At 41.9% G+C, this 26,765-nt stretch overlaps 1 protein-coding gene across 4 annotated transcripts in view; it reads right to left on the reverse strand.

The window, feature by feature from the left end:
- Positions 1 to 694: 694 nt before the first annotated feature.
- The window catches only part of TAF1 (TATA-box binding protein associated factor 1), a 29,164-nt gene continuing 3,093 nt past the window's right edge, over positions 695 to 26,765 (reverse strand). For 2 of the 4 annotated variants that reach the window (XM_054641304.2, XM_077186010.1), the window contains exons 6-40: positions 24,825 to 25,043; positions 24,180 to 24,398; positions 23,795 to 23,996; positions 22,812 to 22,925; positions 22,320 to 22,487; positions 21,812 to 21,939; positions 21,592 to 21,699; positions 20,589 to 20,762; positions 20,339 to 20,512; positions 20,151 to 20,255; positions 18,891 to 19,091; positions 17,907 to 18,048; positions 17,342 to 17,472; positions 16,735 to 16,815; positions 16,183 to 16,332; positions 15,925 to 16,044; positions 15,581 to 15,756; positions 14,662 to 14,897; positions 13,208 to 13,415; positions 12,791 to 12,956; positions 12,431 to 12,642; positions 12,077 to 12,185; positions 11,785 to 11,883; positions 11,036 to 11,213; positions 9,677 to 9,744; positions 9,174 to 9,296; positions 8,722 to 8,814; positions 8,561 to 8,645; positions 8,005 to 8,072; positions 7,810 to 7,926; positions 5,036 to 5,161; positions 3,651 to 3,749; positions 3,286 to 3,436; positions 2,307 to 2,484; positions 695 to 1,280 (exon numbers count right to left, since the gene is read on the reverse strand). In XM_054641304.2, coding sequence (XP_054497279.1) covers positions 1,064 to 1,280; positions 2,307 to 2,484; positions 3,286 to 3,436; positions 3,651 to 3,749; positions 5,036 to 5,161; positions 7,810 to 7,926; positions 8,005 to 8,072; positions 8,561 to 8,645; positions 8,722 to 8,814; positions 9,174 to 9,296; positions 9,677 to 9,744; positions 11,036 to 11,213; positions 11,785 to 11,883; positions 12,077 to 12,185; positions 12,431 to 12,642; positions 12,791 to 12,956; positions 13,208 to 13,415; positions 14,662 to 14,897; positions 15,581 to 15,756; positions 15,925 to 16,044; positions 16,183 to 16,332; positions 16,735 to 16,815; positions 17,342 to 17,472; positions 17,907 to 18,048; positions 18,891 to 19,091; positions 20,151 to 20,255; positions 20,339 to 20,512; positions 20,589 to 20,762; positions 21,592 to 21,699; positions 21,812 to 21,939; positions 22,320 to 22,487; positions 22,812 to 22,925; positions 23,795 to 23,996; positions 24,180 to 24,398; positions 24,825 to 25,043 — 5,145 coding nt within the window. In that variant the 3' untranslated portion in view covers positions 695 to 1,063. The remainder of the gene's footprint in view (positions 1,281 to 2,306; positions 2,485 to 3,285; positions 3,437 to 3,650; positions 3,750 to 5,035; positions 5,162 to 7,809; positions 7,927 to 8,004; positions 8,073 to 8,560; positions 8,646 to 8,721; positions 8,815 to 9,173; positions 9,297 to 9,676; positions 9,745 to 11,035; positions 11,214 to 11,784; positions 11,884 to 12,076; positions 12,186 to 12,430; positions 12,643 to 12,790; positions 12,957 to 13,207; positions 13,416 to 14,661; positions 14,898 to 15,580; positions 15,757 to 15,924; positions 16,045 to 16,182; positions 16,333 to 16,734; positions 16,816 to 17,341; positions 17,473 to 17,906; positions 18,049 to 18,890; positions 19,092 to 20,150; positions 20,256 to 20,338; positions 20,513 to 20,588; positions 20,763 to 21,591; positions 21,700 to 21,811; positions 21,940 to 22,319; positions 22,488 to 22,811; positions 22,926 to 23,794; positions 23,997 to 24,179; positions 24,399 to 24,824; positions 25,044 to 26,765) is intronic. The other 2 variants (XM_054641303.2, XM_077186011.1) reach the window with 1 other exon arrangement.

A 26,765-nucleotide genomic window follows, 5' to 3' on the forward strand; every position in this document is an offset into this window, starting at 1 on the left:
TCGACACGTTATCGCAGTAAAGTTATCCTTCCGCGCGCAGCGCTGCGCCAAAGGCGGCGGGACTGCGCATGCGCCGCCACCTCCCGGTACCCCCGCACGTGGCTCCGCGGAACCGGCGCTCACCGGGACAGAGAGCTCCGACAGCGGGACTGAGGAGCTCGGACAGCGGAGCTCAAAGAGCGGGACTGAGGAGCTCAAACAGCGGAGCTCAGTCATCGGGACAGCGGAGCTCACTGGGACATCAGATCTCAGTTACCGGAACACCAGAGCTCACCAGGACAGTGCAGCTCAGTCACAGGGACAGCAGAGTTCAGTAACCGGGACACCGGAGCTCACTTCTCTACCCACACAGAGAAACAGCAGCAAAGGCTGTATCCCCATTCCTGCTGTATTTCCACGAGTTCCCTCAGCCACACACCAGGACTCCATACGGATCCCCGGGCTCTGCAGCAGCTTCCCCAGGGCACTGACAATTACCAGTCTCCGGTGAATCTTGAGCCTTCCTAAAGGCTCACATTACCAAAGTCTGGTTTCTGGAAGTAATTGCAACTTATAGAAAAAGTAGGGCAGCTGTTTTTGAAGTATTGGTAGTCTTTAGGCAGTTCCCAAAACCACTCAGGGGTCAGACATCAGACACTGTGTTTGTGGTCCCAGAGAAAAAGCTCCCCTTTATGAAATGAAAATTGCCTTACAGTTGTTCATCAACAGCAAGTATTTCATTCTGAGCAAGCATTTTTTCCTGACAGACATGCATGTGTCCAACAGGCCAGTATTTCTGAGGAATTACTTTACATTAATATAGACTGAAAAACAAACCACACAAACCTGTATCTGAATTCTGGAACCAGTACAGGCTACAAGCCAAAGCTTCAGCAGGACACGCTTGTCTAAAGCTTATTTTTCACCGTTTACTCATTCATATAACATGTTTTATAATCAATTAAAATATCTAAAAATAAAAAAAAAATCTTATCGACACAGCCCACACTACACTGAAACTGGGACAAGAGAAATTCAGGAGCCAAGAGTGGCTCAAAATGACCATCATCTCAGGGAAGGGAGTTCATTCATCTGAGTCCAGGTCACTGTCTCCTGCAATGGAGTGAAAGTCCTCACTGTCCTCCTCATCCTCAGACAGGTGGACCTGACTTAACACGCTTGGCCCAGAGCGCTGCTGCTCTTCCTCCTCCTCCTCTTCTGAGATCTCGTAGCCTCCAATGCTGCTGAAACTCGTGTCTCTTGTGTTGGACTTTGGGTCTGGTTCTTCATAGCTGCCATAACTAGAAGAAAGAAGAAAATAATTTTAAATTAAATGAGCTGCTGATACCAGCAATTCTGTATTTAACTGCTGTGAGAGTTGGCTTCAAGTCCTGTGAACACTAGGACTGTGCATTTCCATTCTGTCACTGGCCAGCTTTTTAAAACAGAAACTAAAGAAAAAACAGTTCTCCAATGAAACAATTCCAGTATCTTCACTCCACTCTGATACACTCCAGGCAGGAAAAACTGATTGCTCCAACAGCTTCTGTCACCTTCAGTGCAGACAGAAAGTGCAGGAGTGTTTCCAGCCCATTCTCATCTTCTCTAGCACTTCCTGCTGACTCCTGTCAAGGTCCTGGGCTGGAATGACCAGTGCCTGCCAGCCCAGCTACCTATCAGCTCTGATGCCTGTGATTTATGAGGCAAATGTCAATATTTGCACCAAGGAACTGAATTCCACAAATAGAAGAAGAACAGAGAATCAAATACTTGTACTCTACAGAATGCCCAGAGAAGGGAGAGTAGGTTGCTGTTCTCTCAAATGCAAAAAAATAAAGCTGATATTGTTGTACTTTTAATTTTCTAAAAATTTAACACCTTCCAAAATACAGAATATGCATATTCCTATACTTCTGGACTTCAACTAAGCAGTTGAATTTCAAGTCAGGACATGCTTGTTCTTAGAGGGGAAAAAAAAAGTTTATCTGCTAAATCACTTTTTAACTTCAAAGGCATCTTATAGTTTGAGATAGCTTTTAGAAACTTTTATTTGTCCTGCCATCAAAACCCACTACGTATGTGCAAGAAATCATCTAACTTAAAATAAAAAAATGGATGGGTTTTTCTTCTAATTTAACTGGTATTTTTATTAGTGAAAATCTAACAGCAACCCAAAATTTCTGTCAGTAAGAATAAATTGTAATTATGGTTGTAACAATAAGAACAGTCACAAGCTAACTTTATGAAAAATATGAGATATTCTTCAGGTTTTTATGATGAAAATTTCAAAAATCTTTAAGAGAAGGGATTTTACCAGCTCTAATTACCTGATGTTGCTGTCCTCCATAACATGAGATGTCTCCCCACCATCTCCTTCATAGGACATCATGCTTTCTTCATTGTCCATGCCCATCCTTGTGTTCTCTTGAAGAACGTGAGGCTGTTTGGGCCTCACTGCATTGGGCTCCACATCTGAGTCACTGCCACTCTCACTCAGCTGGATAGCTGTGTAAGGAACCAAAGTTTGGTCAGGAACTGCCAGGTTTGTTCTGTCACTCACATACCCACTGTCTGTGGTTCAAGGCTGCAGTACTGACTGTAAGGAATGTTTGTAAAGTCCTGTCTCCACAAGGCAGCAGAAAAGGTATCTGGGAGGTGACACCACCCACTGAGTGCCCAAATCTGAACAGTTATTTATTTGTTATTATAATATTTGTTATTACAAAGCAGTGTCACTACCACCATTATCCAAAAGGCCTTATGTCTTGTCTACTCTGGAAAATTCCCCCTTCTTCCCTCCTAATAATTTTCAGAAGTCATTGGTAAATACTGTATGCTAAATACTATATACTATAAACTTAACACTATATCCTTTTCTGCATAAGTTTGTATTAAAATATAGAAACAGTCTGAATAACCTCTGTACATCCCTTCCTGTTTGTGATAACATTGTTTTAACATTAACATTTTACATTTAACATTCATAACCCTATTTCATATCAAATTAAATGTACTTTTACTAGACTTTTACCCATTCCTGGCTCTGCATATCAAATCATACTCGCAGTGTTTTCAGAACCATTTGCAGTTTCACTTTATGAAATACAATCAACAAGATTTTGTCTTAACTCTGCTTTCATGTGTGTCTATATTTACAGCATTCCCATTCCTGTTTTGTTTTCAGTCCCATTTGTGTTCACCCAGTTTCCTCATCTTGCCCCTTTGGTCTCTGCTTTCTATTGCATGTTTTTGTGATGGAAGCATGAGATTAGTTGGGTTAATGAACAATCAGAAAAAGACACTTACATGAGAAAGGATTATCTCCCTCTTCATCACTCCCATCATCATCATCCTCTCCATCAGACATAAGCAAGTCTTCATAGAGGACACTGGCCTGGGGCTGCTGGGCTGATCCTTCTTCTTCATCAGCAAGGTCACCATCTGCATCTTCAACCTCCTGGGTCACACAAACAGGGATGCTGAAGATCCAGCAGCATGCTGCCATTTCTATCAGAGATTTCCCATTCTGTCCACTCTGAAGCATTCCCTCATTTCCCAGTGCTACCTTTCCCAAACTGCATTTCAGAGCCTGTCTCAGGGTAACAGGCTCAACAGACAGCCCTGCGAGTCAGCACCTACACTGTGGCTGGGATTTCTGTAAATGTACTCACTGGGGCTGGAGTCTTAGGCTTGCCATCATCATCCTCATCAAATCCTTCAATATCCACATCAGAGTCTTCCTCGCCCAGCCTACCTCGCCCCTGGCGCATCTGGATGGGAACAAAGAGCAGTGACACTGAGGAGGGCACTGCTGGACATCACCTGGGGGTCTGAGGGACAGGGACACCTGGGCCACAGAGGTGGGTGTGGGAGGATAGGAAGGGAAAGGCAGAAAGGAAAATATTTGTGTATCACTCTCAGAGCAAGGATTCTTCTTCTCTTCATTGCAAGATCAGAGAGCACAGTCTCCACACACTTCTACCTGGTGTGCTCATCCTTGAATTGGGAATCTCCAGCCTTACAGACCAGAGTTCCTTGTTCAACTAGTTATTTCTGGAAAATAGCACTAGGTTGTAACAAAAGTGCTTATTTTCATAATATATTTTAAAAGCATACAGCATTTCCCCCAAATCTTTTTCTGTCCTTCTCTTCCTGTTCTTCCCACAGTCCCTATGAGTCCAAGATAAAGAGGACATGCAAGATTCTGCCCCAAAGACTATAAATTTCTACAGAAAGCTTGAAGACTTCCAAATCTAGAAGGCATTCACAAAGCTACAGATGGCTACAATACTACACAGAGCTATTCATAACCAATCTCTGTTTGCCTGCATTGTTCAGAATAGCTCTCACCAATCTTTCTGGTACCATCTTCAGTCTTATGGCTCCTCCTCACCTTCTTCATCCTCCTGGTAATTTATTTTCATGGTCCTATTACTGCATATCCTTCTGCTATTCCCTCTGCTTCAACATTTATTGTTTTGTTTAATACAGAATAAAGACTAAGGAAAAATACTCTGTGGTTACTGTAACAAGTTCATTTAGTTATTTAATGCCTTTAACCTGTCTGCTTTTCCTTTTACAACTATATCTACAGTGGCAACCATATGTTCCAAGCTCCTAATTGTCACTGGATGCAACCATAATAATCTAATTATGATCTTGTGAATCTGTAGAATGTCCTTCACCATTTGCTTCTTCAGAATTAACAAGGGATTGCATATTAACCCTCTGTAGCATGAGTCACCAGGTTTCTACTTCCAGAAGCAGTGAAGCAAACAAATACCTGGCCTTAGGCAGATTCTTTTGCAGCTCTTGATTCTCTATTCTTTGTTTTGCATTGTTTCAATTCCCAGTGCTCTTTAATTTTTTTTTTTTTTTACTTTTGCCTCAGAGCAGTCAAAATTAAGAAAATATCATAACTTTTGGAAGAGATTTCCTTCTCTGCTTGGAAAACCTGATCTTTGTCACCTGTTTCCTACAAAGTCATTGCCTCCTTTTAGTAATTTGCTCATACAAGACAACTCCCCAACCAGATGAGAAAATGGAGGATTCTGACCTGAGTTCCTCGCTTCCCTGTGGTAGTGATGGGAGTGTCCATAGCAGACAAATTGCTTTCATCTTGATAGAATGAAGCACCATGGGACACACTGAGGGAAGTGCTGGTATCATACAAATCTGGTGGCTAAAGTATAGGTGGAAACAGGAGACAGAACATTCTCAGGCACTGAACTGAGACTGGAACATTATCTTGAGAGGCAAGACTGGGATTTCAGGACTAAATGCATCTTTTTGGCATGGTGTTCATATTACTACACACTGTTTAGTCAAAATGAGCTAATTATTCTTAAAGAACAAATGGGGTAAATGCAATGGCTCAAAACCTCAGCTTTGAAGTTTGCCAAATAACAGATTTTAAAATAAAAGTCAGTAGTTCTATACAGTTCTATTCTACAAAGGCCAAAATCACAAATGGGCTCCAAAAGGATTCAATAAATTTATAGAGAATAAACCTCTCTGCAGCTCATAAATACAATGGTCCAGGTCCAACACAAGTTTAAGGTGCCTGAACAACCAATTCCCAGCAGCAGAGAGGGTTTGCTGTAAAAATTATCACTGCATGTTTGCATCCACCTACTTCTGTTCCCTGCCAGAGACAGGAGACTTGATTACATCAACCTTGGGTCTGACTCAGCATGGCCCTTTTCATTTACTTCCTTGTAATGGGAATGCTGTTGCAGCCCCAAATGCTCCAATCAGAACTGGGAAAAGTCTAGCACATATGAAACAGCAAAGCTTCAGCTTCCAGTCAATCCTATATAAGTCATTGTCTCAACTCCTAAAGCTGACACAGGCCAGACTGACCTCTGAAGAGTTAATGAGGATTAGGATTTTAATAAAGCTCCCTTACAATACACACTTCATAGATCATGACAATACTGAAAGTCTTAAGAACAACAGCAATAATTCTTAAATTAGGCAAAACAGACTTCCTAAGAATTTAAACAGGCATGTAAAGCACAGACAGCTCTCAGCTGTATTTGCTTTTTATATCCTGGAGGCCAACCTCTGAAGACCCATATGGGGAGATAAATGTTGGCTGTCACAACTGCATTTAAAAAAGGGAACTAAAGCCAAGCAATTCCCCCAGACCTGCCATCTGTGGCAAGTTTGGGAGTGTGGGAAGTGGGACTGTACCTCCAGCCAAGAAGCAGAGGGGAAGGGTGGCCTTCAGGTGACAAGTTCAAGGCAGAAACTCAGAGAGCTCTTTCCTTTTAGCAAGGACAGTTCCCTGCTCAGGCCTCCTTTCCTCTCTTTTGATCACCAGCTTGGAATAAAATCAGACCAAGCAACATTGCTCTTGGGAAGGAAACCATCAGATAAGAAAATATCATTTTTGTCCCTCACTCTGATGCATTGGGATCACCACTGATGGCATTTAATTCTTGAAATGTCAACAAATAGTTTCAATAACTCATCTCCAAAGACTCTCCTGCAGACCAACACTTCCTACTGGCAGGAAGGTCTTTTCCATGATACTCAGTTTCAGCATTCTCAGCCAGTTGAATTTGATCATGATTTCTAGCAAATACTTTCTACCTTCCTAAAATGCTACATTTTGGTATTTTTGTGGGGAGAGATGGACGGGAGGGCGTTAAATATTGCCCCAAACCCACCTGTGTCCTGCTATCCTGGCTCAGCCATACAGTCTTTGTATATTTCCTGCCTAAACAATTTTTAAACTAGTTTTTCTCTTAAAAATAATCTTTATAAGATTTTAAATTGTTCCTGAACTTCAGGCCTTCCTTTTCTGCTCTGACTTTGCTAAAATTAAATGCAACTTTCCAGACATAATTACATCAGACTTGCACAGAACTGAAAAATTATTGGCCTACAACTGGGCCAAACAACTGCAAAAAAGTTTTGCTTTGTCTTCCTATACCTCAACATCTGCATTTTATCATTCAATTATCAACACAGAGATCTTTCCCAAGGCCTGTGAACTTTTTCAAATAAACAAAAGGCACATCTCAGACACTAGGATGACATCCCCTGCTTTCCTAGGCAAATTCCAAAGTTAATTTTAGTTTTCATGAATTAACTTGTCATTCCTGGTGGAAGTTTTTAACTGATGTTTTTAAAAACATCAAACAACCCAAAATAAGAATTGTTTTTTTAAAAGTCTAAGTAGCTTATAAATCTTTGCCAAACTGTAAACACTGAAAAGAAGCCCAGCATGAACTTGCTCTGTAACACATAGAAAATACCTGAGACACATAATTGTCTGCTATAAAATAATGATAAAGGTTAAAAGCATTATTTTTCACTAGAACTGGAACAAGAGATGTAAAGAATCCCAGCAATGAGGGTACAGTGGGACTTTGCTGACCTTATTAGAGAGTTGCTTTACCCACAGCAATGAGCCTTCCCAACAATGCCACTACCAAACAGCTCCCTGGATTCCTCTCAGCACTACATCCATCTTTTGTCCTCATGTTCTCCTTACCTGTCCACTGCTTGACTTCTGAGGGTTTCTAAATGTTAAACTTGCACAGTCCTTGACCTTCCAACCCACACTCAGCTGTACCTGACTGTACACAGCTCATCTGTAGACCAGTTTTACAACTTGCTTGGGAAATGTCTCTCTGTCTTAGGTACCTCACTCTCTGAAGCATCAGAACTGCTTCTTACATTTATTCTTAAAGAGCAAGTGTTAGCACACCATCCAACAACATACTCTACTAAAAGACAAACTGCAGACAGATGGAGAACACGAAACAAAGAGGAAAATTGGGATCAAAAAGGAAGTGAAAGCCTTGTTTGGTCACTTGCCTGTGGAGTGTAGGGACCAGGGGTCATAGGATCAAGACTCTCCAGATCTGCCTCCTCCAGTGCTGCTTCCTTAGCAGTAGAGATGTCTCTCTCAAGTTGAGTCAGGTGCTCATCATACTAAGAACAAAAAAGCTTGCTAAGGTTGCAGAACAGAAAATTCAAACTGTAAATATTCCACTAAAGTTGTCCACATACCTCAGCTAAAGTTTGGTAACAGATGTTTACAATCTCCTGGGCTGTTTTTGTGTACTGGCTGTCTGACCCTGTAGTAAGAAACAAATCTCTTTATACATTCTGGTGTTTTTCCAATTCCAGCTGCCAAGACAGCAAGACAGGTTTTGGTTACACAGACCCCTAAATCCTAACTCCTTCTGAGTAAGCAGAGCTCACATTCAGCTAAAATAGCACAACCAGTTTGTTCCAGCATTAAAAGTGTGATTTAGGACACAGGAAGGTTGTACCCTGTCTGTCTCAAGGAACTTGCCAGAAACAAAACACTGGATCAGAGACATGTACTGAGCAAGCAGAACATCCTCCCCAAATGTAACTGCCCCATTCTGCACCAGAAGGTAATAAAGCTCCAGTGACAGGAAAACCAGCACTGTTTAAGCATTTCTTTTCTCAAGAAAGGAAAACAATCATCAGGTTTATGAATCACAGCCTCAGGCTTCAACACACTTTGGCAGTACAGGTGCCCAGATGAATTAATTTAAGTACAAAAGGCAGCTGAAGCCTCATTTCCACCACCTACCATTGTACTTAATGCTGTTGGCAAGGATGAGGTTAACATCATCCAGGAAAGTCTCCCTGTTCTGGTATTTGTGTTTGGAGATATTCTGGAAGAGAATTGTCACCCAGTGAGTGATCAAGTCCAAACACCCCTCAAGAGACTGCTCAGCCCAAGCTACTGACCTTGCGGATGGTCTCCAGATCCATCGGATTAGCAATCACCTTGTAATAATCAGGAACAAACTTCTTGTTAACCGGATGGTGAAACGGCCAAGACTGAAACAAAACAATAAAAGAAGAAAACAGACAGGTTTAGGAAGCTTCTGTGTAGAATTTTCTACAGTTTGAGCTACAAACGTCATAAAACAAGTCTGCAGAATTGATTAACACTCCTAATGTATTTAAGGTATTTATAACAAGACCTCTTGAATCCAGTCATTTAGGTTCAGGAGGGACACAGAGAAAAGATCTACCAGCTGGATTTTTAACTAGGCCTGTTGATATCTATTTGACAGTAGAAACATATAATACAAATTGATAATTTTACAGAAGACTTTTCTATTTAATAGCACTGTTTTCTCCACAACAAGATCAGCACGTTTTGCATATCACACACAGTCACTCAAGATACATACATCTGGAACTGCCATCATCTTTTGAGTCACAATGTTATCCAAAATGAAGGAAAAGGCCACTTGATCATCATCATCCAGGAGAGGATTAATTGCTTTTTCTAATCGAGCCAGTTTATCTTCCTTCTGCAAAAGAAGTAGGGAAATTCAGTGGCTGACCCTAAACTAATAACTGAACTATCATGATACCCTGTCCCAGAGACTCCCATGCACCTTTTTATGAAAACACTTGAAACTAACAGGGGATAATAGTCAAGATATAAGCCTATAGATAAGGTAACTAGAATAAGAAACAAGCATGTTTTCAGAAAGGCTCCCATGGGAACTGTTTAAAATGGTAAAATTCAAATACCTTCTGGGGTAGGAGGAAGAACTCCTTTAATTTTCTACTACTCTCCCTAAACCCCTGTGTTTTGCCTATGCACATCCTCTATTCTCAAAGTCTTCAACCACCCCTGATCATCCCTCCCCCTCCATTCTGACCACAACACATTCACAGAACTTGCCTCTTTTAGCTTTTCATCACACAGGTCGAGCATGGACTGGGATATCTGTGTTAGTGAGTGCTTTGGCCCTGCAAACACACACAGCAAGTGCAGCTTGATTAAAAAGGCCACGTCACAATATGATTTATCTTTACTCCTAAGGCATCACTGATAATATTTCTGGCACAGTTAGGAGAATATGCTCAAGTATATTTTCAATACACACAGTTATTCAAGTTCAGCATGCATTTTATATGAGAAAGTATTATTTGTAGTAAATAATATTTCTGGCATACATTCTAGTAAAGTTTGGAAATCCTTTGGAAAGCAGCTGTGCCTGTGGCAGACAGGCTTCCAAGCCCTCCACCTCTGCCAAATATTAACAAATATTAATCATGACATTTCTGTTTCCTTCACTAAGTCCAGTCAGTGGAGCAAAACTGCTAAGGAAGGCAAGATGGACATTTGAGGAATATTCAAAAACCCACAGCTTTGGATAATTTCAGGATTCCTCAGACATGAAAACAAGCAGCAGAACTATGAAAAAAATGGATCTTACTTATTAGGATAAATCAGGGATTTAACTGTCAAAATAATAAAGGAAGCAGCAAAGACACAAACTCAGTGATGTCACACTCAATGCCGCACAGCCTAGACAGACTCAGTACAGCTGGGAGGTTTTTCTGTCAAATTAGTATATTTTGGACAAAGACATTTCTATCAGCAGTCAGAATAAAGCCAATGAATCAGCACCTTTCTCCAGCAGATACATGCTCTACCACAGAATCTATGCTTTTATTTTAAACTAGCTTTCTTTCATTTTTTTAAAACTAGTTTCCTGACTGTCCCAAATGGGGAAAGAGTTTATTGCAACTGAGAATAAAATATGTAAAATCATGACAGCAAACTCTACTTAAAGCTGCATGCTCCAAGGCACTGTCTTCAATGGGTGTGAACTATTCCTATTTGCATTGAGAGATTCATTCAATAAAGCATAATAATGTAATCTACTGAAAACAATATTTTACTTAGCTATGAAGGAGGTAGGCAGGACTTGAAACATGCAGAAGTCTTCAGTCATTGAGTCACCCCAAGACACAGACCCATAACTGAACTTCAATTACCACATCACAGTCATCATTTAGTTGTTGCTACATGCTGTAATTCACTTCTTTCTTATTTATTAATTAGTTCTTATTTTATTAATTAGTTCTTAACATTAATATAATCTTTCAGGTATATCTGTAAAAATACATGTTCACTACTGCCATCTGGAAGTGAATTTGCTCTGCTTTTATGTTGCTTTTGTTGACTCTAAATGTTCCACAGCTCATCCATGCACAGTGTATTAGCAGAAGCAGGATTTCCCTGTGTTTTTACCATTGTATGTGGCACTGTTCTTCACAATGAGCTCCAGGTGCTCCCTGAACTCCTCCCGGGATGGGTACTGCCTCTTACGGACGTTTTCACGCAGGGTCTGCAAATCCATGGGCCGAGTAATGATCTTATAATAATCTTTGACAACTTTTGGATTTACAGGAGTGTGGAAGGGGTATGTCTGAGGAGGAAAAGAAACAAATGGTTATTAGCACAGTAATAGCACAGCTATTCTCAGTTTAACTTCCACAGTTAAACAGGCACTAAGGTATAAAACCTTTACACAAACAGTTCCTTAACTGCACCAGGGAAAACAGAACAAGCTCAACCACACGATGGCAAGCACTTTCTTCCATGCAGTATTTTCTAATACCACTATAAGAAGGAAAATCTCACTGAGAATTTGTGGTATTTTCAATTGCAGCACAGAAGTTGAGAAACTGAACTTTTAAATTCTCATTTCAACTCAAATATTCCATTTAATCTTTTTATTTTGCAAGTTTCTGGCAAAGTCTGGTCAGAAAAGAGTGAAGGACAGATCTTCTCCAGTGCCACATATATAAAAGCATTACACACTGCTACATTTCATTCATCTTGTGCTGGTTTTGTTGAAAAAAAAATTTAAAATATCACATATGAGCTTTTAACATGTACCTATACAAAACCAGCCAAATTCTGGTGTCTACGACAGATACCCTACTTCAACCATATTGCTTGAGATGCAGGATTTAGGTGTCATAGCTCAAACTTACATTGGGAAGATCCCTGATGTCATTGATGATGCCCTCCAAGATGGATGAGAGTGTCACCATGGGATCTGTTCTCCGCCGGTGGATGGATTTATGGGGACGCTGAAAAATCAAAGGCAGAAAAATTAAGGCAGTTCCAAGCTGCAAAGCATTTACTCACAGAAATCCTAGACAATTTAGCTTATTAATTTTCTGGGCAGGCACAAGGAGGTTGCATAGGAGCAGTTAAGGGCCTGGCCAGCTGGTACAAACAGAAATGGAGGTGCTGCAATCAGCTCAGTAACATTTCACTCACGTTGAGATAATCACAGTGCACCGTTGTCCCTACACGACGCTTCTTCTTCGGAGGAAGCTGCTGCTTGGGGAACTTCAGGACCAGGGATTTCCTGCGGACCTCATCAGCACTAGGCACAAACAAAAAAGCACAATAATTCCTCCAGCCCTCATGTGAATCAAGACCACTTGTCCCCCAGTATTGGCTTTGGTTCCATCTTCTATAATACCAAATGCTCAATCAAAATACTGTAATATGTTTATATAAAGCCCTGGCACTTTATTCCCGTGACTAATATACATATGAGTATTCTACATTAAACTCTACGTTGTTTATTCTTATTATTCCCACCAGTATCTCTGCTTTTTCCCTTACCTCTCAATCAGTTGTTTTCCCAGGACAATTTTCGTTCCTTCAACTTTGATGAGTTCTTCATTGTCATTGTGAATGACTGTCTTTTCCAGCTCTTCCTCCTGCTCCTCTGTCATTGCAACAGGATTAGAAGGTGGGGCATTTGTTTGGTAGTAAAGAGGGCAGAACTTATTAGTCCTCATGTGCCCGATTGCACCACATGCTCCACATTTTAGCTGCAAAAATAGAAGGTGATGGATCAGAATTCACATATGGGCTCCTAGTTTCGAGGCAAAGCATCATTAAAATCCCCCAGTGAGTTCTTTAGTACATCAGTGGAACAGAAAATTTCTCCAGTAGCCAGAACCTGTATGGAATGCTTACTTTCAAGTCTGGACGCTCTTTCATTTTCTTGGGCTTCTTTTCTGGAGGGCCTTTGAGTTTCTCTTTCTCTTGGTTCCGCTTTAGCCTCCGTAGCTGTTCCTGGATCCTGCGCCGCTCCTTCCGCATCTCCTCACGGTGCTGCTCATCAAACAGAGCAAACTTCCGTCTGCGTGGGGGAAAAAAAACACAGTAATTTTCCAGCCTAGTTCATGATTTGCCAGGTACTCTTCTGCCAGCTCAATCACTGCACGAAGTTTGTGACACCCTCCAAGTGGACGGCCATTAAATCTCTTTCTCTCCACAATTACTGTGCCGGGCTTCTACGCTCAATTCTACATTTCTTCATGCTGTCAGTGGAATGAAATAAGCCTGCAGGCAGAGTTAAGGGACAGGAGAAGGAGACCAGGAAGGCCTTACATGAACTCCTCGTCCTTGGTGGTCCGTATGCGGCAGTAGGCGTCGATGACCGCGGGTTTCCGCACCGTCTCACACCTCACGTACTCCTTGCCGTCCTCGTCCCTGAACGTGCGGTAGATCTTCAGGCGCCGGCCCGTGGCAGAGGAATTCAGGCTGGTCACAGAGGCAGTGTCATCATCCTTGTGAGAGTTTGCTGAGGCTGCTGAAGCTGTTGTCACAAGAAAATGCTTTATTTGCTTCTAGTTTTTTTCCACATTGTAGAAATACCCATTGTTTAAATACAGCAGATAGTTTTGGTTTAAAAGTTTCCAAGACACACATTCAGGAAAACCTAACAGAAGTCTTTCCCTTGCTTGTTCATGTTCTCTTATCACGACATGAAATCCAGCTCAAACAAAGATACCTAATTATCCACATAGATTATAAAGCCAGAAGGAACAGCTACAGTCAACAAGGAGCCACAGGTGCAACCAGCAATGCAATTGCATCTGGCCCTGCAGATGGATTAGTTACAATGCTTTCATCATAGGTAGGGTTATCTGGCAGAAACTCATGGTCAAGAATTATCCAGTTTTCCAAGGAGTGTTCCAACCAGTGAGCACAGAATCTTTCCAGCACCATTCATAATTCAGGTTGAGAGGTTTTGTACAAACTAACACTGGATATCTTCTCATGAGGTAATAATCATCAAAAATCTTCCACATTTGCCTTATAAATGATTCCAGTAACTATTTATTAGTGATTTATTCCCAATTTGGGAATAGATGGGAACAATAACATTGACTCAGATGCAGAGTTCAGCTTTGCTCACACATATTCAACAAGTAACAGTGGTCATGAAGTTCATTCACAGGCCAAATGTTTTACCAGCCAGTCAGGGACATGTCAAGTTCTCTGTTGGAATGCACTTAAAACAAGCACATCTCAAGGAGATCCAAATCTGGCAGCTGTCCAATTTACCTCCAAACATGCTGCCACAGCACACAGTGTAACAGACACTGCTATCAGCCTGCAGACTGTGCTGCTTCACACACAGAGCTGTGTGTACACAGAAGATCCAACTACACAACCGTAAGATGGGTGCAGGAACTATGTGTGAAGACATCTTGAGAAAAATACTGAAAAAAAGCAGCTCCCCACTCAAAATAAAAATAAAAAAAGGAAACTTCAGCAGGAAGCAGCAGTGACTATCTAAAGAAATACCAGAGTTATTTTATAGTACAAAATAAACAAAAGATATGAGGCAACGAATATACTTCACATGCACTTTCAGCCACTAAGTGCTCAAGAGAAGGAAGAACCCCCAGAGAGGGAAAAGCCCCAGATAAGCATGTTTATACATTCTCCCTGTAAGGAATCCACACTCTTGAGAGGTCAGATCAGCACACTTTGCAGCAGGACATAAAGTCCTGCATCCCTTCCCAGGCATAATTCTGGTGGTTGCAGTTACTTACACAGTCCCTTTTTGTCTCTCCTGTCCTTTTTGCCCCTGTCTTTGTCATTGTCTTCTCCCAGGAGCATCCTTTGCAATTCCTTCCGTTCCTGCTCTTCTCTTTCCCGAGAGAGCTGAGAACTAGTTTTCTTGTTCTGTAACATATTCTCAATATTCTTTCCCATCTCTTCAAAGTCACTGTCTTCAGCTGAACTGCTATCTGTGTCTGTTGACAGGATCTCAGTGGATTCCAGAACCCTGAAATAGGAGGCATCCTGAAAGTCAGTGAATGTTGCCCTCCCAAATTAAAAAACAACCTCAGTCTGTTACCTTCCCAGAAATACAAAGGTAAAAATGATGCAAAGATTTGAGAATTAATGATACAAATCACTACTACAACAGGCATAATATACTCCCTTCTCAGCCCTCCTTTTAACCCCTGCTAAAAGAACAACTGTTTCAAGACAATCTTCTCCAAATAGTTGATCTCTTCTTCATTAACAATACCTTATTCCCTCACCACTCAAGTCTCAGGCCAGAACAAGGAATAATGCATTAATTCTTCTGTCAGTTCTAAGAACAGAACACAGAATTGCTACCTGCTACCCAAGAGAGGGATGGCAAATTGTTCATAACAGAACAAAACAGGAAAGGAAAGGAAATAAGGTGGTGAACTACTGATGTGTGGAACTGCAGAACATCTCATGCTGTGACTCTGCAACACATTCTACCTTTTCAAATGGTCTGTGACAGCAGGACACTAAACCTGAGAGTTTCTATAAACAGCCAAAGGCCTCTTTCTTAGTGCTGTATTTCATGAGCCCAACAAGTTGAATGAACACCTACACCACACATATCAGTGAGCCCCAGACATGCACAGAGCTGGGGCTCTGCGGGGACAGGGTGGGGTCCAAGGCTGTGAGCATCAGATAAGAACATACTTATTTTGTAAGTCGAAGATGCGCTGACACTCTTCTTTGTATCTCTCCTGATGCTCTGCCACAGAGAACCGAGAGCCACGGGCAAATTTGCTCATGGGCCCCTCCCCTGAGCGTGCCTGCTCTGTGGACATGGTACGGACCACGTCAATCACCTCCCACCGGGACAGCTTCTTTATCTGCAAACAGGAAGACAAGGAGTGGTTTTAGAGACACACAGCTGAGGCACCTGGCTGTGGATCTCAATCCTCTCCACATGAGATGAAAGCAGAAATTTATACATCTCTTCCACCATCAGCTGCTAAAGCCTTAGAGAAGCATGCAGCCTGCCCTGGGCTCACACTCACCTCCTCCTCAGGCACTCCAAATTTCCGCAGAAGCTGTTTGGCATTTTTGAGGGAAAGCCGGCGCAGATCCGCATCTGTGCCAGTCACTGTCTTCTTCACTGGCTGAGGCTCTTTATCATCCTGTTCAGAGGAAGATTCAGCCCATTAATGTCATAGGAGTCTTTCTTATGCTCATCTGATATTTTCTCTTCCTTATGTCCCTTATTTAGTCCAGTTCTCCCACATGACTTCCCAACCACTGCTCCTTGGGAACTATACCTTCTGCTGGGTTGGTTTGTTTGGAATCTTAACATAAGAAAATCCTTCCCCACAGCCAGTGGGATCTGCAACACCAGTCACTTCTAGGAGGCACTTGCCCTTCATAGCAGCAATGAAGGCTCGTGTGGTGTTCCAGGGAGCTGTGCGCACCTGCCAGTGAGAAAATAAACAATCATAACCCTGCTACAGTCCAAGCTTTTATTTTGCAATTCTTCCAGTCATACTGAGAACTTTTCAACTGACACAATGAGGGCGAATTCTTCCTCTTGATCCTTCAGCTGCCCTGATAACACTTCAGTGAATAACTGAAGTGCTAAGGAACTCACAAAAAGGCATTTAAGGTAAAAAAAGCCTAATCCTGGAAAGTACCTGCAAGAACAATCACCAAAGACAGGTATGAGCTGCCAGCAGAAGATCCCAGGAAAGCTGTGTGAACACAGGAAACACTGAATGGGACTTTAGATATATCCTTTAAATATAAGGACCTCATTTTTCTCCTGCCATTCAAATTTATATACTGGTGTACACACTCATGCATCACTCTGATGATACCTCATCATCAATCTTCATTTGGAAATCCTCTTCATTCTCCTCTTCTGGAGCAAAGAAGGATTTCTCCCCGTAACCTGCATCCTGCAGAGAAATGTTAGGGAAAAAATGAGAAGCTGAAGTCTCAAAAAGGTTACTGGAGACAGAACTAGAAGTCATGGAGACTTGCCATGCTGAACAAGCAAACTTCCACAGACAGTTGTTTGCAAGATTCACCAACAGTAGCAGAGATGTCAAACTGCCCAGTATTTTGACGAACTCCATATCTAGCAGCACACTCAACTTCAGAAAAAATAATCAGTGTCTCTTACAGCCACCTGCTGGTTACTTTCAGCTGTAGAGCTCCAGGTATAAACATAAGCCTTTTCTTGTACCTTCCCTTTGGTACTTTTGAGCTGATTCATTGTTGAGATAACAGGAGGTACAAATACAGTGTTTCTCTCTTTAAAACTTAACTCCCTTTTATGCAGCAGCAAACTTAGCAAGTGACACAACAGTCAGGGACCTAACTTGCCTACTTTATAGCAGAATTAGCTTCAGGGAGGAGGTGTTACCTAGGCTCACCCCTCACAGGGTGTCAGTAATTTGCCTTGGATTTAGCAGGATTTACCTTGAGCCGCTGCTCGGCTGCGATCATGCTGTAATAGGCACAGCACTGCTCTGGGGACACCATGGCTCTGATCTCCTCCTCTGTTGGCAACCTGAAATCCGGCTTTAAAACCCACCAGTTTGAGTCCATCCCTGAAAAATGCACAGGTCAAACACTGAGTAGTTTCCCACGTGTGCTGGATGCCATCACAGTCCCAGCTTCCATGTGCATGTATTTGCTTGCAAAACACAACACAGCCACACACAGAGGGAAGGGAATGTGTTTGAGTTGTATCTTTAATGAGTAAATCACTGCCCAAAGGGTTATTAAAAATGTCTAAACTTGTGACTAGTGTCTACTGTCACTTGTCTAGTGACTACTAAATGTGGTCACTTCTCACCATCAAGCACACTTGCGCCAAAGAAAGCGCACATCCTTAAAAACTGGGACAAACAGAACCCCTGTCAGATTACAGTTCTACAAGCTTTCAAGTCTGGTTTATCAGGAGATGCTCCCTCTTTGTGCTGTGTCTGGAGCTCCAGGAGCAGCAGAGGATGGCTGCCCACCAAAGAAAGCCCCTCAGTACCTGTGCGTTTGAAATCAGCGCAGAGCTTCAGGCGCTTGCGGATGCTGCTCTCGGAGTGCGAGGGAAAGGCCTTCTTGATATCCTCCATGCGGATCCGCCGCGGACGGTCCCTGCTCTTCCAGAACAGCCTGTAGATAAAAACCTACAAAACAACACCCATTTGTCCAAAGAAACAATAAGCCAGCTTGCACAGGCAGTACACACAATGTTTCTGGTGACTGCTTCAGATTTACTACTTAAAAACCATTGTTTCTCATAAATTCACTCAGTGAAGTTTTCCAAGCTGTGTGTCTGTTTTTGAGATGGAGAAGGGAAAAGTATTTGTCTTGAAAGTTTGTTTTATCATTAGAAATGTTTGTGCTTTGTCACAGAAATTCTGTGAACAGTGTGGATTCTCCTGCTCTGCAAATACCTCTGGAGTTATAATTTTGAGTTAAATTGACAGTAAATTACTAGAAATTTTCTCCTAAATATGAACTTGGGGATAATTACTGAATGCTCATGGACTATCCCAAAGCTTAAACACCACAAGAACTAGAAAATTAAGAAAAACCTGTGAGGCAACTCTAATTCTGCGCTGTTTGATAGCAGAGTGATAACTGACTCCTGGTAAAACCCAGAAGTGACATTTTACACAGCACAACCACTTCAAAACCCACTCTAACTTCTTCAGTTTTGTACATTTATATATAATCTCCTAACCTTTTATTTGGGTAATAAAAAGCCTTTATCATTTACTTTTCAGATAGGATGCCATTAAAACAGAAGAGAGATTTTATAAGTCTTTGGTTAAATGAAAACCAAAATGGCCTGTCTGGTTAACATCCAATGCTTGCAGTGCTCTCACCTCACAAGAAAACAAACGAAAAAAAGGAGGACAATGAGATCCTCAAATCAAGACTGTCCCAGGGCCCAAGCCTATGCCATGGGCTTGCCCCAAAGACCCCCCCCCCCAAGATCCCCAAATAATCTCCTATCACATACCTGCAGGAAGTCTCTGATGTGTGTGTTAGCTCGCTTAGAGTTGGGCCCAGGTACTTCATAGAGTGGGCACTCCTGCCCCACTACAAAAATATCCACCAGTTCTCGAATGTAGTAACCTTGTCGTGTCCGGATGATCAGGAAATCTGTTTCAGGCATCTTATGTAAATAGATGGGGGCCCGGAAAAGATTGTTTTCAAATGCCTGTTAAGAGAGACAAATCAAAGTTCAGAAATTTTGATCAAATCTTCTGTGATACAATCTGCAAAAAAGATCTTAAAGACCAAAACAACACCCCAAGGTTCATTGCAATGGTATACCATTATTTATATCACAGTATATGCAGATGTGCAGGGACTAGTCAAGAATGAAGAATAAAATCTTAAGAAACACAAGAACAAATGCAGAGATTGAAGGGCTCTTTGGACATTTAGAGGTACTTCAGGTCCTTTAAGGAGGTACTTTCAAAAAAAAAAAGACAGAAGGAACACATCTGCAAAAGAGCACAGTAACCACAGAAACCAGCCCAACACACAATTAGCATTGTTAGTTCTGTGATACATCTTTAATATGAACCTTCACCTTACCTTTATCCTGTGGTACAGAATGGAAGAATTATTGCTGCAGCAAGAGCAGCTAGCATTAACTGAAATCCATTTCTATTTACATTAATGGATTATTAGCCAGGTGGTCCTTGCAACATTCTTAATTCCTCTCCCATCTCAAATGTATGTATTTTAACAACAGAGAGAGGCTCATAAAAGCAGAAGTCTGTACACCTGACTAGTAAGTGGCATCCAAAAACAAGAAGTGCAATTCTCAGAAGGTACATATAAAATCCTGGACTGTGAGAAATCCATGCTTTCTATCCCCCCCAACACCTATTTACTGAGCTTCCCAGCATTCAAGCAGCTTTGGTTTTCCCCTCAATCCTCTCTAACACTATTTCTAATGCCATTACTAAGCAAAACAGCAAAGATTCATTTCCTGCAATTCTTGTAATTCCTACAATAACTTTAAAAAGCACACAACAGAGATTAAAAAAAAAAGAAAGCTAGGAACTGAATTACTAATAGTAATTACTATTACTAGTAAGCAAAGAGACATAAACTGGAATTCAAAAGGAAGTTGGTGGGTTTTTTGGGAGCTGAGCATTATTTGTGATTGAAGAAATAGGGCTTAAAATAAAGAGTAAAAGGTACTCTGCCTATTATGCTACGTCCAACTTATCAGTCTTTTAAATTAAAAAAACCCATTTCTCACCTGCAGTAACTGGCCTGGATGCAGAGAACCCAGGAAGGGAGAAGTGTGACAATAAACAGTCTCTCCATATTTACAGTCTGGAGCTCCTGGATCTTTGCCAGGTTTCTGGAAGGTGCAATGGAGGTGCTGTTAGCTCTCAGTGAGAGGCAGAGGGAAATCGCTGTCCAACAGCAGAATCTGATACTCACCCTCTTGTAGTAATTTTTAATCTTTGTTGCCATGCCAACCTGCATCATCAGAGGGGCGTTCTCCTCACTGTACTCAGCCAGGATGAGATCTCCATCCTTGCCAGTGAGGTCCTGGGGTGTGCGCATGAAGAACATCTCCCCCCCGCCAGAGGCCTGGCGTTCCTGCTCCCGCATCTGCGCCGGGGACAGGGGACAGCGTCAGCAGAACAGCCCAGGAGCCACACACAGGGGCAGACAGGAGCAACTGTACCTTGGCTTTCTTCTTGATGTGCTTCAGCAGAGGCTGCACAGCATGGGGCCCGGGCTGGGACAAGGCACCAAAGGAATATTTCTTCAGGGGAGGCCGATGGAATTGTCGCAGCTTCATGGGACCCATGTGGGTGGGAAAGAATGGCTGGCGGAGCTCCACTGCTGGGATGGAGTGCTGGTACAGAACAAAAGCTGTGCTAAGAGGGACATCACCACCTCAAAAGTAAGACATTCCTCCTATCCTGTTAAACCTTAAATAAGAGAGCCTAGGGATATTTTTAGGTCTCCTAGCAGAAACACAAGTGCATTGAAATTCACTTGTCATCATAAATGTTGCCTTCTGACAGAAAAGTGCTTACTGCCATATAAAGATCTTTCCTTTGCATACAGGGATGACTTCAATTTTACTATTTCAAATGGTACCCAATGGGATCTTTTTCCTAATCAGGAATTACATGTAAAGCCATTATCCCTAACAGTGGGGGAGAAATTCATCTGGAATTACATACAGTTTTCCCATTACAGAAGATGCTGGAGTCAGATGAGGTTTTAGAAGTCACTGAATTCCACAAATAAGGAAGAAAAAACTATCATCTCCTCACCTAGGGCTAGTGAGCAGTAATTCATATTCATCAGTAACTAAATTAATTTTATAATAGTCAGACTAAGACACACAGTAGCAGCAGAAGTACAAACTGCACCTCCTTCTCCCCTCCCACTGTTGGTTTACAAAGAATACTACATAATAAGATACCAAACAAAAGCACTGCGAGTAGGACACAGCAAGATCAAGCAGCTAAACCTCAGTTTGATGGGGAATCAATAAAAATTAGTTCAAACTCCTAACTTTAATTGAGCATTAAAAATATCTTTCATGAACACTTAACTGACCTGCTGTAATCTAAATTCTGTTTTTCTACAAATCTTCAGTCCTACCCTCAGCTAGAAACAACCTACCAAGACACTCAAGCTCTCTCACTCACAGGGAAGACTATTGTGACTACCTGGATGATGTTGCCTCCAAAAGTTCCTCGAAGTCCCTGCTGTTTGGGGTAGTAAAACTCATCATTGGAGAGGTTCCAGGGATCCTTCACCTCTGGCTGAGACATGTTCTAATTCCATTTTTAACAGAGAGAGAGAGAGAGAAATGTCAAAAAAACCAACAAATCTCACTCCCTCCTGGTCATTCCCAACCCTGGAGATGATGCTAAAGCTTATGCTGACCTGCTGTGGTTCTTCCTTGATGACACCTGTTTTTCCCAACAGTATTCGACTCTTCTTTAGAGAAGATTCTTTCTTGTTCTCCTTGGATGGAGAGTTCAAAGTCATCTCTTCCTTTTCATCAGGAATTTCTAAAAGCACAAGTTTACATCCCTACCTTTCCTCTTCAAACCAACATGCATGCAAGTCAAATTAAGACAGTCACTCCTAAACACATCAAGAGCCAGATTAATCACATTGAATTTAACTTTCAAGGCATTCATTTTTGTTTTCCTGTCAGTGCATTTAACTTGGAAGCTGAAAGTATACACCACACCAATAAAGGTTATTAGCATTGCCACGTTCTGCTTAGGCCTTTGACTTGCAAATTAACTTCAAAAGCCAGAACAAGGAAGGCCATAAGTATTGCCCCAGTCCATTTATTTCCACTACAGTGTGATTATAAATCCTTGGTTTCATTTCCCCTTGTCTTTTCCCACTCAAGTCAAATTTCTGGATGCCATAAATGTACCTAGAATTATGTTTTCATCGTTTGGATCAAGTGTTAAGACAGGAGGATCCAAGTAGGTTTCCATTGCCTGATCATCCCAGATGATATTGTCTTCCCAACGGCCATACACCAACTCTTCATTATCAATTGGGAAAATGGAGTACCAGGGCTTGTCTTCATCCAGGGAAACTGCAACAATCATAAAGCAGAACCCTTGAGAATTTTATATACAGAAAACTATTTCAGTCTTGGCAGAAAACTATTTCAGATCTCACTCCCACATCTTACTACCTCTACCTTCCCCATCTTTCAGGCTTCCTGAGGCAGGACCTCTGAAAGGCAAAAGAAAACTGATCTTGAAAGCAAAGAGGAAGTAAAGCCCCAAGTTTGAGCTTTACCAATGCTCAGAGATTTTGCTCTTTTGAAACACAGCCTCCAAAAAGTTTTAGAGCAAACAAGTAGCCCTTCTGCCACAGAAATATGTGTCACATGCACCTATTCATGGGCCATTACCTTGCTGTTCAGGGGCCTTTTCCTTGCACTTTGCTATGCCCAGGACTCCTGCCACATTGGGTTTCTGTGCTAGAGGAATTGGTGAGTTGAGCAAAGATCCACTGCGGTTCAAACCTAGAGAAAAGGAAACCAAAAGCAAGGTCAGCTTGAGTGGGAGGGTCAGGGGCACTACAGTGCCTCAAACCACGACTGGGGGATTGCATGGAGAGTGACTCTCATCCTGATGGATCTACTGTTCATATCCCAAAGAGTGATATGCGTAATTAGAACTGGGAAAGCTTAAAAAACCACAGTTCACACAGAGCTGACTGCTGGAATCTGCAGCCTCTTCAAAGAACCTCCAATTCACCCACCCAATGCCTCAGTGTCTTGTACTCACAGCTAAACACTAAAGAATTGACACTGATACCCAATAAAAATCTGACATCCCCATTAGTCCTTCCTTGTAAAAGCAGGATAAGATATAACAAACATTCATTCTATGTGAACAATTCCAATTTAAAATGCATCCACGTCTAAAAGAAGTCTGAGGCTTGTAAGAATTGTTACTTCCTATCTAGAAAAAAACTATACAATTTTTAGTTGAGGAGAAAATTCTGAAGACTTTTACATAACTCTTCCAATTAAAACCAAAAGTAAACAAAATTCCACTAGCCTATAAAAAGAGAAAATCCTAAGGGCAGCTTTGCTTGATATTAATGTAGATGGATCCAGCATCTGGTATTCCACATGGGAAGAAGAAAGACAGAGCTGGGATAGGGGTTTTTTAACAGAAGTGACCTACTATGGTTTTGGAAAGAAACCGAATCTCAGAATTTTCAGGGGAGCTGTGATTTTTCCAAAAAGCATTCCCTCACAGGGGGAATTATGTTCTACATTTGAGACATGCAACTGTGCATGTACAATTTTATAAGTGCTGCAGTTGAGCATGTAATGAGCCAGCTCACTACAGCAAGTAAGGCTGGAGCCAGAGCCCTGATCACCTTGCTGGGCATTGTATGCAGTGGCATTTCTGGTCATGCTGGATGGCAGCCAGCCCGCCAAGCTCGCACGCTGCGTCTTAGTCCCTTTGTGCTTGACATCCTCCCCATTCCAGATGACATCATCCTCCCACTGGAGCTGTGTCACCATGAGGAAGTGCTCATCAGCTAGCAGATCATCTTTCTCCTTTGACGATTCTGCATCCTGGAAGGGAGTAATAAGAACTTGGAAGACGTGACTTGAAAGACATCATTCCAAACTAACGGAGGAAAATTCAACATCTCATTTTGTACAGTGCACAACAATCCACCAGCCCATCACCGGATTCTCATTGGGCAGCAATCCCCACATCCGTCCCCACACTTTGCCCCACGGTTCCCCTCTCACCCCCTCCTCTGTGTGTCCTTTGGCCTCCTCCTCGTTCTTCTCCTTCAGCTTGAAGCCATAATCGAAGCCACTGCCATCTTCAGGAATGCCCAGCATGTCGTACCAGAGCTGGGCGGGGCCATAGCGCCACTCGGCCACCTTGGGCTTGGTGTCTGTCACCTTGTCTGTGTCACCAGTCGACTGGGAAAATTTCGACTCCACAGGTGCCATCATGGTAATCTGAAGCACAGCAAAGGAGGGAATGGTTACACTGGTGGTTTATCTAAGTGTCAGTAAGAGGTCTCTTCCTCCTGAGTTTCCCAGCTTACTCTCATAGAAGAAAAGCATTTCTAAGAAGTTCTTTTCCATACTTACTAGCTGCCTCAAGAATGTTCTGCAATTAGACTTCCAAGAACACAGATTTCTTCATTGATACAAAGAGGGTAAGCTCTCCTATTGATCCTGTACCACGGATGCAGCCTTCTCAGTAAGAAGAAATCACCTGAAGTCATGACTAGTATTTGGAGAAGAGCTGCTGCCCAGCTGGAATACAAGCCAACTCTGTTCTCCACCTTTCTTTTGAGGGAAAAGCTCCTTCCTCTAAAAGGCGCTGTCCAATCCACTACTACCCCCAGCACTAGCTGGTGACCCTCTCAGATATCCCACCTCATCATCTGAAAGGCACTGCTCAGGAGGGGGAGGAGCAGCAAACTCATACTCCCAAGGAGATTTTCCTTCCACTCCACTCTCAACCACAACTTCACCCTCCTGTATCTGCACTTCCTGTGCCAACTCCCGGTGCTTCTTCTTGCGCTTCCTCCGGGCGCTTCGCCAGACCGACGGAACGTTCTTCCCAGGGCCAAAGAGACGCAGGAAACGCAGCACCTGGAACGGGAGAAAACAGGAGGATCAGATTAAAACAGGCACTGTGGAATGCTTGCCCTCACCTGAAGAACACTAATGCAAGAGAGCACTCTGAAATTCAGAAACTCAGCCTGTGGTACAAACCCAGTTCCCAATGCAATCAACAACTTCTTGGTTATACTCAAAAAAGAAGTTTCTGATCCTTCTGTTTGATGGACCCCTCCTTTTCAAAAGGATATATTCTTAATTTCAGACACAGAGAAAGTCAGAGGAAAGAAAGACTGCCTTTACATATTGGACATGTGGTTAGACACCACCTGGAAGCAATTGATTTTCATTCTGAACAATCCACAATCTTCAGAAAGACAGATGGAGATTGAAGAAGAGTTGATAAAATTATCAGCAAAAGAGACAAGCTAAAAGAGAGTTATATAGAGATTTCTTAAGCAAACAGATAGATAATATGGCCCAGAAATAATACACTTATTTTTATTTCCATTATAATGCAGTTCCCCTACACTGCATACCTCCATAACCTGCACTAATGGTAATGATAAATTTTCTCTCCTGTTCCTTTTATGGGTATGATTGCTGGTTTCTAAACACTTAAATTTATTATTTTCTTCTAAGAACTCTCTTAAAGAGGTAAAAAATTATTTCTAAATTAACTGACATATTTAGGAAACAGGAATTAGAACCAAAGATTTGCAGATACACCCTATTAATGTTCTCTGTTAATCTGTTACACTGATCCCCAAAGGAAATGTTTATATGACCACTCTGTCCACCTCTGCCTATTCATGTAAACCTTCTTTCCAAAACTCCTACTGATTATTTAAAACACTTTGTCCAGTTTCAATGACCTGTCATGAAGAGCAAAGGTCTCAGACATCGTTAAATTGCTAATAGGTTAAATGGACACCAAAGTCTGCTTCTGCACATGCTATTTTAGGAGGTTTCATCCAAAAATACAATGCTGTATTAACATGCACAGCAACCCATCCTCATAGCAAAATCTAGAGGGCTTTAGGCTTTGCCAGCTCTATTGCTCATTAATTAATCATGGAAAGTGCTCAGCATTAATTGCTTGCACTGATTTCTGCACCCACTGGGCACACCCAACACTGAGCCAGTCTCTGATATTACATGCTGAGCATCAAAGGAATGAACACACTGACTGATACACAGGAAACACCAAGTTTGTAAAAGCCTAGAAAACATTGAGAAGGGAAACTTCTGTGTTAGAGCCTCACCTACATCACCAATAGACAGTGATCGGCTAAATCATTAAAACATGACATTAATTATGCAAATTATTCAGCTCCTTACACAAACTCTCTGAGGCACACATAAAACCAAGTTATCCTTTTCACAACTATCTGTTTGGCAACTGTAAGCCCATCTTCATTGTCCTTCTCCTCCTACCTTTTCTTCTCTTCTTGACAGCTTTAAAACTTCCAAAATAATTACTGAAATAGATAAACTGCATTTTCTATTTGGGAGCATTTAGGAAAGAATTGTAATGAATTCGCTTTGTGCAAAACCCAACCATTCTTTGAACCAACTTGCTTTGAGATGATTTCTGATTTATGCTCAGAGCAATTTTAGGAGAGAATTAAGTAAAGATACAGATCACAAATTGTTACAGGAAAAGCACGCCAAGTTCAGGACAGCATTAAAGGAGGAGCAAGTATTTACCAGAAAAGCCAGGAAGCAGACAGATTAGCACTGGTTTTTAATCAT

This window comes from Agelaius phoeniceus, chromosome 14, assembly GCF_051311805.1.
Source record: "Agelaius phoeniceus isolate bAgePho1 chromosome 14, bAgePho1.hap1, whole genome shotgun sequence".
In the NCBI taxonomy this organism is placed as follows: Eukaryota; Metazoa; Chordata; class Aves; order Passeriformes; family Icteridae; genus Agelaius; species Agelaius phoeniceus.